This window comes from Myiozetetes cayanensis, unplaced genomic scaffold (genome assembly GCF_022539395.1).
Source record: "Myiozetetes cayanensis isolate MyiCay16 unplaced genomic scaffold, myiCay2020 scf28, whole genome shotgun sequence".
NCBI classification, from domain to species: Eukaryota; Metazoa; Chordata; class Aves; order Passeriformes; family Tyrannidae; genus Myiozetetes; species Myiozetetes cayanensis.
In genome coordinates this window covers 1,572,649-1,588,671 of record NW_026087499.1, presented here as the reverse complement: position 1 = coordinate 1,588,671, position 16,023 = coordinate 1,572,649, and the positions used below count along the sequence as shown (strand labels likewise).

Here is a 16,023-nt window from a genome sequence, read left to right as displayed (position 1 = left end):
CGTGTCTGAAGAGGCAGGGCAGTGTCCTGGCCATGCAGGAATGGGCTCAGTCAGTCCTGGAATGTCAGTCAGGACCGAGTGTGTCCAGCCCTGGGGACGCTGGCTGCTCCAAGGGGTGCCCAGCTGCTGGGAGCTGCAGCAGCAATCCTGACGTGTGGTGTTCGCACCCACGCTCCCCTGCCCTGCTCACAACCTGCACAGTGGGCCCTTCCCAAACGTTTTGTCAAAGAGCTGCAATCTGCAGCACGGCCCTCGATAATCCCCAGCTCCTCCTGAGCAGGCAGGCACTGAACACCAGCGAGGGCTGGGGGAATCCACTTGGAAAATGCTTTTCCTGCAGTCTGTGTAAACATCCACACAACGCCCTCAGCCTGGGGCAGGTGGGGAAGGTGGGACACGGTGCTGGGAGAGGCACCGAGCTGTGCGAGTGAAGGCACCGGGGAGGGAAGCGAATCGCCTGTTAAATATGGAAAATGGAGTCTGCTTTTTGTTCTGGGCCTTTGGAATCTGTGGGTGGATTGGAACTGGCAGGCAGGGAGCAAACACCCACCCACCATAGGGCTGTGTGGTTCAGAAGTTTACAAGAGTGTTTGTGTTCCAGGAGCTGTTGGCCTTGAAGCCAATGGAGAGGGGGAGGAGAAGAGGGAGAGAGTGAGAAAAACACTGTGGTGTTAGGGCCCTTCCTCGGAGATATTTTCCCCCTCTCCTTTCTCCAGCTAGAGGGCTTTGGAATTGGAGCAAGACAAACAGTTACTGGGGGAAAGATTACCGTGCTTTTCAGATGTGCAGCGCTCTCGGTCCCTCTCGGGGAGGCAGAGACTTCAGAAGGCACTGCCACCTTAATCCCACATGACAGCTCCCATCGCTCCCCCTGCTCCTGCTGCGGTTCTGAGGAGTCTGGGGGATGTGAAGACGGGCAGGTTTGCCTGTATTGTTCCTGCAGGAGCTGAAGGTTGGCTCCTGTCTCCTCACAGATCTCTGTGCAGGAGCTGCCACTCTCATTGCTCACCGTCTGGGGACTGCAGAGACAGAAACTGAGGCACAGAGAGACTGAACAACTTGCCCAAGGCAACAGGAAGTCTGTGGGAGATCTGGGAATAGACCCCAGATGTCCTGAGTTTTCTGTCTTAACCACAAGCCCATCCTTCCTGTCTTTTTGGTAGTCCCCTCTGCTTCAGGAATTCCGTTTATGAATTCCACCCATAAACAATCTGTTGCACGATCCAGTGATTTACTTGCATTAAAAAGTCATTTGGAAGAGAAAATGGCACCTCTCTTAAAATGAGCTACAGCAGCTACTGCTGTCCTTTCTTTCTGAGGGGTAAAGAAGAGGGAGTAAAACCCAGCTTCCAGAGCTGAGAAGTTTCCAAACTTCCTGCAAGCATTACTTTGGTTCTTTAAAGGAATCGGGGACTCCGTAAGTCAGTTCTGCTTTCTCTTAACGTGGTGACTTATTTAGGAATCAGGAATCAACAGGGACTGGATGGCCTAGACTGTCAGATCACGTCTTTAAACCTTGGTATTGTGGTAATACCTAAAAATTCCACCTGTGGATCACTAAATCCACGTGCATTGTGGAAACAGAGGGGTCCTTCTTGCCACCAGTGACTTTCTGTTCATTCTGTTCACAATTTGGTGGAGATGAGGACACAGCTGCTGACTTGACCCAGCGTCTTTGGTCCCTGCCTTCTCTGAGCCCTTCCAGGCTTGATGGCCGAGTTGGGTCTGTGAGGGTGGGTTCCTCTCAGGGGAAATGCTGTTTCTTGTGCAACTCTGACACCTTTGTCCTTTACTCTCAACTGGCATTTCAGAATATAAAAGTACAAATTAAACACGAGAGCTTGGTGTGTTCCCTGCCCCATTACACTGCCAGGGAATCACAGTGGTGGTGTTTTCTGATTGCTCTCCTCCTCTTCTGTGTTTTCTCTGTGTTACCCTGCCCTGGTGAACTGTCTGATAGCTCAGTGTCTGTGTCACACATTCTATAGATGAGCAGTGCTTCAAGTCCCTGCTGCATTACAGACAGTACTAACAATTGTCCTGGTGTGAAAGTGCTCTCCTGCCCTTTTTGGCACACGTGTCTGACAGAGCTCAGAGGTAACAGCTGAAACCTTTTCAGCGTGTTCCTCATGGTGATGCTTAGTCCCGGTTGAAATGTTTGTTAGAATTCTGGGGGTGTAGCCCATGGAAAAAAGGGAGAAGCCACAGTTTTTTGCTTTGAAATTTGACATTAATAGTAAGAGCATCTCACTGCTGATCTGGATAATAAATCCATAACAGACTTGGCAGTGCTGCTGGGCAGGGGTTATCAATCCCAGTGGGCAGTGGGTGTGTGTGCCCTGGTCAGAGGTGTCCGTGTGTCCGTGCCCTGGTCAGAGGTGTCCGTGCCCTGGTCAGAGGTGTCCGTGCCCTGGTCAGAGGTGTCTGTGTGTCCGTGCCCTGGTCAGAGGTGTCCGTGCCCTGGTCAGAGGTGTCCGTGTGTCCGTGCCCTGGTCTCTGGTGTCCGTGTGTCCGTCCCCGCTGTGTCGGCGCTGAGCCGGTCGGTCGGTAGAGGGAGCCCGGCCCCGGAGCGCGGCGGTGCCCCCGGGCAGAGTGACGGACAGACAGACCCGGACAGACGGGACAGACCCGCAGTGACCCGGACGGCCCCGGCCCCGCGGGCTGGGCTCGAGGAACCCACCCCACGTGCCTGCCCCTGGCTCACTGCTCCCGCTCTGCCCACTCAGCTCTGCCCACTCAGCCACGCGTGGAGCGTGTGACGTGTGTGAGAACGGGGGGCACATGTGTGGTGGAGCAGGGGGCTCACGTGTGTGAGAACGGGGGGCACACGTGCGTGGATCGCTGTGCCCGCAGCGCTGGGTGGGCTCGGCGCTGCCGGCCCGCGCAGTTCTCGCCCGCGGTCGCGGTGTGCGCGGTGTGTGCCCGCAGCGGAGCGGGCAGGGCTCGGGCAGGGCTCGGGCAGGGCTCACACACACGCTCCGTGCTCCGCCGCTCCATTTCCCCGCTGCCAGGGATCCAGCGGCGAGAGGAAAAAGCCGTCGCCCTCCCGGCCCTCCTCGTTGGCGCGGCGGTCCGTGAACCCAGCAGTTTATCCTCCCTCCCTCCTCCTCCCTCCCTCGCCGGCGCCGCCGCCGGGGCCGCGCCACGCGCCCGCCCGTGCAGCGGCTCGGCTGGGCCCGGCTCGGCTCGGCTGAGCTCGGCTCGGCTCGGCTCAGTTCGGCTCAGTTCGGCAGGCCTTAGCTCGGTTAGGCTCGACAGGGCTCGGTTCGATCCGGCTCGGCTCGGTTCGGCCCGGCTCGGTTCTGCTCGGCTGAGCTCGGCTGGACTCGGCACGTCCCGGCTCGGCTCGGCACATCCCGGCTGGTGTCGGCGCAGAGCGAGGGGGAGGCGGGCGCTGTTCCTGGAAGAGCCCGGCCTGGGGAGTTGGTCACATTCTTGGCCGGGATTCAATGACTGAGGCAGACACCAACAAACAGAGGGGGGGAGGCGGAGGGCGGGAGGCTGAGCCCGCCTGCATTAGCTCAGCTCTCAGGCACTCTCAGTCACTGCTGGCGAGCGGAGCGGCGAGGATGTGCGCGCTCTCTCCGCGGCTCCCCACGGCACGCCGACAGCACCGGCAGCACTAGGGGCAGGGAGGCGACCCCAGGGACGAGGAGCCGTCCCCGGCCGAGCAGAGGGACCCCGAGGGGCAGCGGAGCCGCTCATCGCCCGTGCGGAGCCCCCGCGGCAGCGCCGGAGACCGGGGCCTTTCCTCCTGCGTTGTTCTCGCACAGCCCGAGCCTTCTGCCGCCTCCCGCTTTCTGCTTTCCTCCCCCGCGCCTTCCTCCGGTGGATATGGACAGAAGGGGGATCACTGCAGAGAAGCAGCAGCCGCCAGAACATATTTGAGCCCCGGGTGCTCGGAGCGTGGCACAGACTTTTTGTGTTTCCGTGGGTGGTGTGTGTGTGTGTGAGTGAGTGTGTGAGTGTCGGAGGTGTGGGAGGAGGGATCGGTTTGCCTGGGGGCTGGCTGAGGGGGTGAGTGCTCGGATGAAGACCTCTTTTTGCCGTGATTCTGTGCTCCATCGGGGCAGCTTGGAGACTTGGAGGGTTTGAAATTGTAACGAACCAAGAGGAAAGAAAGAAGACAGAGACACGCATACAAAAGGATTTATTTCCTCTCCGTTAGTGGATTGCTGAGTGGGAAGGAGGGAAAAAAAAACAAGGGTGGGTTTGTTTTATTTTGTTCATATTTTTTTTTCCTTAAAAAAAATCCCTTAAGTGGATTTGTACCAGGGTGGAAGATAACTGGGGATTTTTGTTGTTTGTTTTGGGAATAGAAACTAAAAAATGGAGACTGTAAGTAGAAGCAGCTTCCAGCCTCATCCAGGACTGCAGAAGACCTTGGAACAGTTTCATCTGAGCTCTATGAGCTCCCTGGGTGGCCCTGCTGCTTTCTCAGCACGATGGGCACAGGAGATGTACAAGAAAGACAATGGCAAAGACCCCGCGGAACCTGTACTGCATCTGCCCCCCATCCAGCCTCCTCCGGTCATGCCTGGTCCCTTCTTCATGCCCTCGGACAGATCCACAGAGAGGTGCGAGACCATCCTGGAAGGGGAAACCATCTCCTGCTTCGTGGTGGGTGGAGAGAAGCGGCTTTGCTTGCCCCAGATCCTGAACTCGGTGCTCAGGGACTTCTCCCTGCAGCAGATTAATTCGGTGTGTGATGAGCTGCATATTTACTGCTCCAGATGCACTGCTGACCAGCTGGAAATCCTCAAAGTCATGGGCATCCTGCCCTTCTCCGCTCCTTCCTGCGGGCTCATCACGAAAACTGACGCTGAGAGGCTTTGTAACGCCTTGCTTTATGGTGGCACCTATCCTCCCCACTGCAAGAAGGAATTCTCGAGCACAATCGAGCTGGAGCTCACGGAGAAGAGCTTCAAGGTGTATCATGAGTGCTTTGGGAAGTGTAAGGGACTCCTGGTGCCAGAGCTTTACAGTAACCCCAGCGCAGCCTGCATCCAGTGCTTGGACTGCAGGCTCATGTACCCACCTCACAAATTTGTGGTCCACTCTCACAAATCGCTGGAAAACAGGACTTGCCACTGGGGCTTTGACTCTGCAAACTGGAGATCCTATATCCTCCTCAGCCAGGATTATACTGGGAAAGAGGAGAAAGCTAGACTGGGCCAGCTCTTAGATGAAATGAAAGAAAAATTTGACTATAACAACAAATACAAGAGGAAAGCCCCCCGGGTAAGTGATGCCTGCAATTTTAGAGGGGTTGGGGTGGAATTTCGGTAACATTCATCGATGTACCCAATTTGTTACCAGCTGCTTTTCCTTGGAGTTCATTTAGCAATTTTAATCGTGCTCTCCATTCTCCTGCATGTGCAGTGCTCGAGATGGCACCTTTATTTCTGTGGTTGTGTTCCGAACACGGTGGCTGGAGTTTGTTTAAATTCCATATGTGTGTTTGTATATTTTACTATTACGTGGACCCTGCTCTCTGAGGCTCACCACGCTGCCCCAGACGTTATCTGGAAGTAGGTGATTTTTGGGTCTCAAGGGCTTCGTTCAGGGATCAAGACAAGGAAGAAGCCAGAAAAAAGGAGCAGGTTCTGATGGCTCCAGACACGAGTACATGCACTTTTCTGATCGATTGCGTGTCGCCAGGGATGGAGGTGAGGGCTGAACGCTCTGAACGCTCGTATGGAAATGAAATGTGGCTGTTGAGAAAATAACTGTGACGGTAATGCAGGTTCCTGGATTTCATATTAAGTGTGCGGAACGGGAATGGAGGAGTCCTTGGTTTTAGAGTATCCCTGTGGAGCCTAAATTTCCCCACCAGCCTGGCTTTTGTATATTGGATTATGCATCCATCCACCAATGGCTCTGGCCAGGGCCAGCTGCAGCAGCTCCTCGAGCTTTGCCGTGCCGTGCTAGCCAGACGGCTAAAGCACATTTTTTTTAGGTGTCTCTTGTTTTTCTTTCAGTCTGAGCTGCCTTTAGATCCCAGAATCCCCGGTGTGTGGGTGGGAGGCTGCCTTGGCATCTGGCAGCGGTCCTGCTCCCTGGGCAGCAGTGCCACAGGCCTTGAGGACTCACAGACACCGGGCTGTCTGTCTGGCTCCTGGCGATGGTGCAACTGGCTGGGGATGAGCAGCTCGCTCTGCTCCTTCCCCCGCTGCAAGGGCAAAGCAAACTCCTGCTGCAGGTTTGCTGCTTGGATCCTGCCCCACCGCCAGAGGTTCCCCAGCTTGGCTTTGGGTTTCTGTGTCTGCAGTGCAAGGGCGATGCACAAGCCTGGCAAAGACAAGGGATGTTTGAAGCCCATCTCGAATGTTCAGTAAAATTCTGGATTACCTGACCAAATACCTGTTTAAAGGGGTAGAAATACAGTCTGACTGAAGGAGAGTTTTTGTTTCTAAAAAAAATGCAACAAAAATACCCAGGCAAGCACAAGGATTTTTAAAATTCCACAGTCAGCCTAAGGAGGCCTAGAGAGCCCACTGGACTGGATTGAGGAGCAGAGTCCCGCTCCTCAAGTCCCAGTTTCTGTCCTACCCCTGGCTCAGTCCTTGTCCTCACCCCTCCTTTTCCTCCCCGGAGTGTCAGGACGCTGTGACAAAGCTGGGCTGTAATGAGGCACATTATCCCCGTGGCTGGAGGTGGATGTGTTTTTAATGGCTTGTCTATTCTCTGTCAGTCATGTGCCGAGATGGAATGGTGGGATAGATGAACGTGGATGTGAGAGGAGAACACGGCTCTCCAAGTGGAGACATTTTTCATGTTGGAAAAGGAATTTTCTAGGGCGTACTTCATTTGGGAAGCAGAATTAAGAAATTTCCACATTCTTGCTCCAGAAGGGTCCTGTGTCCCTGGCTTGGTCATTTCTAGAGTCTAATTCAAATGAATGTTAGTGCTTTCCTTTTTTACAAGGCTTTTTGGGCGTTCTCTTCAGTTGTGTGATTTATCCAACACCCCAGGTGAGGTTGCAGGTGAAAAACAAGACAAAGATTATTAAATCTTGGCTTTGCCTCAGTTTTTTTGGTGACCCTTTCATAGATCCCAGTTCAGAATATGAGAAGCACCCTTCTCCCACCCTGGAAATCTGCATGGAGTGCAGCACTCCTTGCAGAGGGAGTTCAACACACCTGGCAGCGAATGCCAAAAATTCTGTAAGGAAATGGTGGCCATCTATTTCTTGGAAAATTTTGTCAGAAATCCATCACCATGAAATGTTAAGTCTCCTGCATGGGTTTATTTGGAAGGTGGCGAAGAGTCTGGTGGGGAGGGACAGAGGGGTGAGTGTGTGCTCAGATGATGGGATACAGAAAACAGAACATTTTATCACATCCTGGGCAGAACTGGGCTTAAGTTTCAAGGCTTCTGAACTGGCCTCAGGGCTCCTATTATTTCGGTGCAGTCCTGAGGAGACCCTGGCGGCGCTGGCAGAGTTTTGTACGCTTATCCTTCCTTTTCCTGAAGTCTTTTTCCACTGGGCTCAGCCAGCGGATATCATATGCTAAGGTCATTTGTGTTGTAGCAGTGCGTGCGGGTAATTACGGGGAGATTTAATCAGGCTCCAAGATTGGGAGGCTGTGGCCAGGGGCAAGGAACGGAGTAAAGTTGAGGTGCTGAGTGAGGAAATGACGGGATGGTCCCATTCTGTGTGCCTGTGTGGATTGCTGTGGGTCTGTGTGGGTTCTGGGAGGCTCTGGGGCTCTGGCTCTGGCTGTCTCCGGGGATGAAAGGGTGAAGCACATGTGTCTTTGTGGTGGGCTTCCTTTTTGATGTAGATCTTTGCTTTGTTCTGTTTTATACAGAGGTGTTGCTGTGCGTGGTGTGCCATAAGCTGCTGTGTCAGATTTTGGGCTTTCTGCTCTCAGGAGTGGCCTTTTTGTCAGTTTTTAAAATTTATTTCTTTCTCTGTGTGGAGCCACATTGCTTTGTGTGTTGTGTCTCCCTGGGGCTCTGGTAGGACTGAGGTAGCATGGGATGCACATGACCATTTTTATGGCTGTTCAAGCAGCAGTGAGTTTTTTGACCTTTTCGTGTGTCTTCATGAGGTCTCTGTGATGAGGTCTGTAGACTTCTGCCAGCACAGCTCTGCCTTTTAAGGGTCTGACTTAAATGGAGGAGCTGGGTTGGCACAAGCCCCTGTTGCAGATTCAGCGTAGTGGTAAAACCGCCTTTTTTCCTCTCTCTTTCTCTCTCTCTCTCTTTTTTTTCCCTTTTTTCCTTGGTGTGGTTTTAAAGCTTTGCTACAAGGCGTAGCTTTCCTAGATATTTCATTCCCGATGCATATTTCTGTATGCATCAAGTATCTGCTGTGCATATCCATCCATCTGGACTGGGAGGGGGATGTGTGCATGTAGGTATCTTGTCTCTCGGTCTGCTGGGTTGGTTGAACAACTCCTGGTGCCTGGTCTTGCCACTTGCAGAATCTTTTGTCTGGGTCTGTGTGAGGTCAGCAAAAGGTCTTAGCCAAAAACTGGAGGGAGTTGTGACAGCTGGAGTCCCCACTACAGCAGGAACCATAGAGGCCTGAATTGCTTTTCTTACCTTCTTCTAAGATTTTGATTTTTATATCCTCCCTATTTGTGCTTGGATGGGTGATTGACCTCTCATAAGGTCTTTCACCTTCCTGCCACTTCCCAAAGCTCTTTCTTGTCTTGAGCCACATGATCATTTCTCCATTTGACTTTTTTTGTGTCCTTCACTGGGTTTTCCACCTTCTTGCATGCCCATGCAGGTGGTGTTCTGCTCTGCTCTCTCCCTGGTCCTTCAGAGTCTCCCTCCCAGCGTGGCCTTTACTCATGTGGGTGTCCCATCTCCCCACCTGCCTCTCATTTCATCCCCTGTTCCTGGTGTGGAGCACAACCACTCCATTCTGGGGGATTTCTAGAGATCTAAAATGTGAATAACTTGACAGGCTTGCAAAACAGGGTCCTAGAAATTCACCATCAGTGCCAGGGCCTTTTTGTTGAGCTCAGTAGCTGGTGCTTGGTGAGTGTTTTGTTGTGGGGCAGATCTGGCCTTGGTGCGTCCCTCCTGTGTGACAGCTCAGGATGCTGCCCTGGCCCTGAGTGAGCTCAGACACAGCCCTGAAGGCTTTGTTGGAGGAGGGTGGGTTTGACTGTGTCTGTTGAAGTCTTGTTGAAGTTCCAGGGCATTGGGATGGGGGCACACCCGCAGCCTGGGCAGAGCTGTGTAGAACAGGACCGGGGGAGCTGTCCTTGCACACGGGCAGCACTCCCACGGGGGAGCTGTCCCTACCCACGGGGGAGCTGTCCCTGCACACGGGGGAGCTGTCCCTACCCACGGGGGAGCTGTCCCTACCCACGGGGGAGCTGTCCCTGCACTCCCACGCTGCAGCAGCGCCCTGTTCCCACGGTGCCAGTCCCAGCAGCACTTCTATGAAGGAGCTGGGAGCCAGGAGCAGCACTCTGGGTACTGACACACAAATGAGCACACGAGGCCTCCCACTTTATTTCACAACCCGGCGCTGCCACGACACGCAGCTCGCTCAGCTGGAGGAAGGTTTAGCCAGGTCAAGTGTGCAGCTGAATCAAAGGACCAAAATTGCTGCGAGTGGAAAAGCGCAGCGGAGGGAGGCTGTGGGCTTTTAGGTGCTGCCCGGTGGTTGCTGAGCTGTGCTTTATGGCCACCTGAAAGGCTGCAGGAGTAGAGCTGGGATGTGTATCTTGTCCTGCAGTCCTGCCTCCTGGCAGTAGTAATCTTTATTTGTTAATAGGATCTGTCCTATGGTCCTGTGAACTCAGAGAGATTTCTGAGTTCATTCACTGGCAGTGGTGTTCAGATTGCAAGATGGGTTTAGTGGATTTATTCTTCTTGGTACAAAGCCACTTGATAAGTATTCTTCGAAAATTTTTGCCCAAGGACTGAGGATTCATTTGTTTTCCATGGAGTATTGAAGTCATCTGTTCTCTTACCCCATGTTCAAGAATTATTCTAGAGATTCTCCAGTAAAAATTTTCAAGTCCCTAAAGCAAAGATGCTGATGTTTTGGGGCAGTAATTTAGTTCAGAAGCCTTTCACAACATAAAAGTTGAACTTCAAAAGCGGTACCACGCTGAAACGAAATCCCGTGTACCCGAGGAGGTGTCAGTGTTAGAGCAAACATCAGCATTTTTTCCCAAGCGTGCAAACAGTTCTACAGATGTTGTAGGTCGAGAACAAAGCAGCAGGTACGTGCATGTGTGTTGGACAGAGCGTGTGCTGCACATGATCTAATGGTGTTGAGTCAACCACGGCTCTCTGTTGCTCCAGAGCAGTTCCTGAGTTCCTCAAGTCAGTTCTCTTGCATTAGGGAGGGAATTACATGCAATCTCTGCTTTTGAAAATCACTGCCTAAAATATTTAAAGCTTTGCCTCTCCCTCCATTGTCTGGGCTGTCTCCCTTGCCTCTCCGTTCCTGTGGTTTGGGGCTTGGCCGTGAGTTCTGCCCAAACAGTAGCAAGCTTTGAAGCCGCGTGTAAACACAGTTGAATTTTTGGATGTGTGGGGAGCCCGGCACCTGGTCTCTGCCAGGCCCTGAGCCCGGTTATCTCGGGGCTGGCTGACCCACCGGGGTGTGTTTGCACTTGCTGAGAGGCGTTGGGATGGTGCTGTCAGAGCGTCTGGAGGCGTCTGTGCGAGCGTGTCCGGGCAGCGCAGCGGGCGCAGCCCTGAGCCCTCGCTGCTTATCTGCACCTTCCTGCAGCACTGCCAGCACCGGGTCTGGGGCACAGCCAGGGGGGAGCCCCAGCAGGCCTCGGGTGTCTGAAGAGCTGCACTGTCTGTGCTCACTGAAAACTCAGTTATTTCCAGCTGTCGGGGGGTTTGGATGGACTGAGGGCAGCGAGGAGTGGGCCGGTGCTGGGGGTGACTGGGGATGGAACTCACAGTGGCCAGACTGCTGTGCTGTGACAGGAAGAACTGTCTCCATGTGTCCATTCTTAGACACACAAGTTTTTTAAAGTTTGGTTTGATTTGCTTGTCTTGGTTTGTTGTTTTTTTTAAAGCACACTTTGGACTTGACACTGTAATTCCTATTGAGAGGGAACTGCCATGGAGCAGCTGCACTAAACCCAACAGGGGTTCTTGGAAAGAAAGTAGAGCTTAGGCAAAAGTGATTTGGACTGGATTGTGGAGAATCTATTGATAGAATCCTGTCAATTACCAGGCTGATCTATTTTGGCTGAGTGGCCATAGAGCACTTAATTCAAATTGATCTTCACATACAGGAAGCATTACTTTAAAATGTAGTAACGTAGCATGTTTTTGTTTTAAATCTGTCAGTTGGAATATGTGTGTTAATGACACATTTTATTAGATAGTATCTACTTTGTTTGCATAAGTTGTATGAATCTGGGTAATGTGTAGTAATATAAATTAATAAATCACCAATTTTTTAATGCTATTTCACTCTGTCTCTAGTATAGGCAGTTTGTGTTCTTGGAAAACAATTTCAGAGAAGCAAGTTTGCTCTGAAAAGATGTGCTCTGATCCCTTACCTTCCCTGTTTTCACTTGGTGTACTCTTGGATGTCTTACATTTCATTGCCAAGGCAGAGATTCAGGCTGGGATCACGACTGCAGTCACCTGCTCCTGGATCCTCTGGAACACACGAGGTTAATCCCAGGGTTTGGGGCCGGTTCTACAGCTCTCACTCAAGCAATCAGCCCATAGTAATTGGAACCAGTTCACCCACAAACCACAGCACTCGTGTGTGTGAGAGGCTCCTGCCTGTGTGTTCACTGGCACCAGAGACTGGGGGCAGATCCTGAAACACAGCGTGCCAGTGTTGAGCCAAAGGGGCTTCACGGAGTTTATGGCCTGACCTGGCATTTACAGGACTGGGCTGGGTCTGAGAACCTGCAGTTGTGCTGCTGCAGTGTTTCATTCTGCTCATTAGCAAGGATTAATAACCAAGACCTTTGGTGCTCTGATCCCAGCAGCTCTCACTGAGTGGGGCAGCAGTTTCTCCAGCTGGGAGCTGCACTCAGACTGAGAGGGTCTTGTCTGCTGGTCACTGTGTACAAGAGGGGCTTTGAAGGTTGTGGTACAGATCTAACAGGGTCAGTTCTTCCCTCCCTGTATTTAGGATCTGTCCATTTTTTTTTATTTATATTTTTTTACCAGTGAGGATATATGTCTGAAGTTGGGATAAGGGCCAGCCTTTTTTTCCTGATACAAATTCAAGGCCCATAAAGTTGGCCCGGGGCCGTGTCAGGTGCAGGTGCTGAGTGTGTTGGGCAGTCCTGGCTGAGAGGGACTGGCTCCTCTGCCCTGAGAGAATGGCTGTGCTTTGACTTCTGGTTGGGTGAGGTGACAAAAGCACTGGCACTGATTGGAGCTCTGATGCTGTCAGAGTGTGAGGGACAGAGCTCTTCTGGAAGCCGGCGGGAATTCCCATGTGTGGAGCTCTTATCGCTCCATCTCTGATTTGGTTGCTATCGCAGAGAACTGGGCTTCTCTGAGCAGTGGATGCATATTTAACACAGCCTGATAAGCTGCACAGTCATATGTTCTGTGAAATGAGACAGGTCCTGCCACCCTGGTGTTAGGCAGCCTTTCCTTGTTCCAACAGTCCTGTTGAAAGAGTCAGGCAAAATGTGCGTGAGGCTGGAGAGTGTGTGTGTGAAAATTGCAGCATCATTCTGTATGCTGGAGGTAAACAGCAAAGGGGCTAATCAATAACTTGGGTTCTGGCTTTGTTGTTCATTGATTTATGTATGGTTACCTTTGTACATACTTTGTAGAAAATGTGACTTTTATGTTTGGTTTTCTGTTGGGTTTTTGGTTTGTTTTTTTTTTTTGGAAAAAAAGAAATGGAAGCAGTTTCTGTTTTGGTATAAGAATCAGTGGCACTGGGAGCACGAGGACTGCTTACGCTCCAAGGATTAAAAGACCAGCAGCAACATTAACAAAATTAGGTCCAGCCTGGTGTTTGCCTTTTCCTGGGGAGGGCTCCAGTGAGGGATTCGGGGGGACCCCGTGCTTTGTTCTGCACCCGCCTGCAGTCAGTGGTATCGTTTTAGAGAATAAGGTCATTGACTTGGATTGCTTCTTGGTTTCTCAACCCTTTTCACCAGCCAGTTTGTGTAATGTCTGTCTGAAACATTGAGTAAGGGCATTGAAATAGCAGACAGGATATCAAGTGTTCGGAAGTCTGGGTTAAGTATAACAGACAGTTCTGGCTGGTGAAAGGGGAGCAGCCCCTGGAGCTCCGGCACGGCTCAGTCTCTGTGGAAACAGCACACTCGGGGCTCTGCATCCCTCCCGCAGCTCTTCCCTCTGTTCCCTCCACACCCAGATAATTAATCGTGTGTGGGTGCACCTCTTTTCTAGAGATGTCTTCCTCGTTTCTTAGTGGCACAGAATTGTATGTAATAATGTCTCTTTCTAAGGATTACATAAGTTGAAGATGATTTCTCCACGGGGAGAATTATGCAAGTTTAAACTGAAATGTATTTAGAAAGCTTTTATGTGTGTGTTTCCTGACTCGCAATGCAGAGGGTGATTTATTTGCATCCTTAATTGAACAACATCTGTTAGGGTTGGAGGAAAAACCACTTCATGTGTTTTCCCTGCCATATCCTGCATTTCCATGAAACCCTTTACCCACATTACCTGTGCTACAGGTGCTGGTTGTGCCTGCCCAGGTACGTCAGCTGGGCACTCGAGCTGGGTGTTCTGGGCTCTGCAGCCCTGCTGAGGCACATCTGCAGCAGTGCTTTCTTTGGACTGGCAGATGGCACAGAATCACTGGGGTTGGAAAAGACCTCCCAGATCACCGAGTCCAACCTCTGACCGATGTCACCTTGTCACCCAGACCAGAGCATTAAGGGCGATGGAAGAAGTCCTGTCCTTTGCTACCATTAAAAAGCCCCAAATGCTTCTTTAAATAATTAAAACACTCTTCAAGTATGAAACTTCTCCGGGTTTTACATTTTTTCGCAAGTGCCTTTAAAAAGAAAAAAACTCAGCAAAATCCTCAAGATTGTCCACATTTACGTATTTATAGCAGTAAAATAGGTTTTATAGCTTTATACAGAGTAACGGACTAAAAAAGCAGAAAATACACAATACTAAGGCTAAAATGTGGTTTGATTTCAGTAACCTATGCTGATGTCTTGGTTTTCAGACTTACACTTTTGGTTTTAAGAACTTCTCATGAAATTCTATGTTAAACATGAGTTTCTGAAGCACCATCATTCCACAGCTGGAAAACTCACCTGGCTTGAATGATAAGTTTTCATTGCAAAAAAAAAAAAAAAAAAAAAAAAAAAAAAAAAAGTTGCCCTTCTTAACTCTGCACTGGCAGTTCCAGTTTATTCAGTGAATTATCTCACCCATGCTGGTATGATTTAGAAATACTCCTTTGAAACAACTGTACTGAGAGTGGTGCTGGGAAAAGTTAATCAGACCCAGGAGCACAAACTGCAGCATTAGGCCCCTCATTGATATTTCTTTGTTCCCGTTCAGTCACTAATAAGGAACATGCCAGGCAGTAAGTGCTTGCTCTAATATAGCCAAAGATTTAGTTTTATTTGGCTTTTTGCCCTTTTTTGCCACAACAGTGTAGTTCTTTGTAAAACCAGTGGAGCCAGATAACCTTTGGGCCATATTCAGTGGCAGACAGTGATAAAAGTGGTGTAAAGTGCTCTATTTTACTATCAGTGAATATGCAGAACTGCTGCTCAAAGGCCTTGGCCTGCAAAGGAGGTGTTCCTTTTCTAACACCTTAATTTCTAGAAACTTTTATCTGAAAACCTTTTTTTATTAGGGATTCATTGATCCTTCTTTTGCCCTGTTGATTCAGGAGCAAAGATTGTAAGACTCCTGAATTCGGGGTCATGGTTATATTTTTATTATTATATACTTATATATGGTTTTATTACATCAAGTTGTGAATACAAAGAAAAATAAATTAGTGATCTGGAGGGGAAAATAGAGGGAGTTAGCAGTGCTGTAACTACTATGTGCTTGTATTTGTGGTATGACTTGCATCATTATATGTAGCATTGACTTACACACGTCTTTTAAGTGAATTTGGTCTTTTTGCAGTTTTCTAACAATTAACCCAGCCCTGATGAGGCCTGAATGAATATCGTCTGCACACCTGTTTAATATTAAAGATGAGGCATTCAGTGCTTTGTGGCTTTAGCTTGAAATTCAAGTTGCTTTGAGTCATCCCTTTAGTCTTTTGTTTGGGTGGAAAAAAGGAGTGGCAGCGAAGGGCCTGCAGCTAAGAAATGAAAGAGTTGAATTAGGTTTTAGAAATGTTAGTCTTGGCATTTGGGACATTTGCATTTGTACGGATTGTCACGGCTTGGCTTTCGGTGGAGTGGAGCGGCTCAGGGCTGGGGATGACAAATGTGCCTGTCCCAGTCAGTCCCAGTCACTCCACACGGGGCTGGCTGGGAGGGTGGGATGGAGCTGTGCTGGGGGCTCTGGAGCTGCGCTGGGGGCTCTGGACTCCTGTTCCCACCACATCCCTGGCCCTGCATTGCTGCCCCACCTGTATCTCCATGCTGTGGGTGCACAGCTGACCTGTTTCTTTCTCCTGCCAGCAGCTCCTCGTTCTCAGAACCAGAGAACTCCACTCACTGGGACTGGAATCTCTGCAGAATTGCAGTGGTCTCCTTGTTTACGTGTTCTGCCTTAGTTTGTGAAGCTTCATCAGCCCAGGAGAAGCTACAGTGACACGGGGGGGACAGTGCGTGGGGATGTTCCCAGCAGGAACACCTTCCCTGGAATCAGGGCTGGGGATTGTGTAAACAGCCCCGGCTGGGGTTACATCACTGCACTGTTACTGTGTTTGTGAGGAGCCTGAACTGCCACCACAGCAGAGACAGAATGTTGTGACTGTCCTGGAGGGTCTCCACTCAGCTCTCTTGGCCTGGATGCTGTGGGGTGATCCACATGGCATCCCTCAGCAGGAGCTGGTGCAGGGAGAGGGGAGAAGCAGGAGTGTCCCCAGTGCCTCAGCAGGAGTGTCCCCAGTGCCTCAGCAGGAGTGTCCCC

At 50.9% G+C, this 16,023-nt stretch overlaps 1 protein-coding gene across 1 annotated transcript in view; it reads left to right on the top strand.

Moving 5' to 3' along the window:
* The first annotated feature begins 3,539 nt into the window (after nucleotides 1–3,539).
* The window catches only part of SKI (SKI proto-oncogene), an 88,931-nt gene continuing 76,447 nt past the window's right edge, over nucleotides 3,540–16,023 (top strand). Inside the window, exons 1-2 of the mRNA XM_050322180.1 lie at nucleotides 3,540–4,206; nucleotides 4,320–5,241. Of these exons, the coding sequence (XP_050178137.1) occupies nucleotides 4,330–5,241 (912 nt within the window). The 5' untranslated portion in view covers nucleotides 3,540–4,206; nucleotides 4,320–4,329. The remainder of the gene's footprint in view (nucleotides 4,207–4,319; nucleotides 5,242–16,023) is intronic.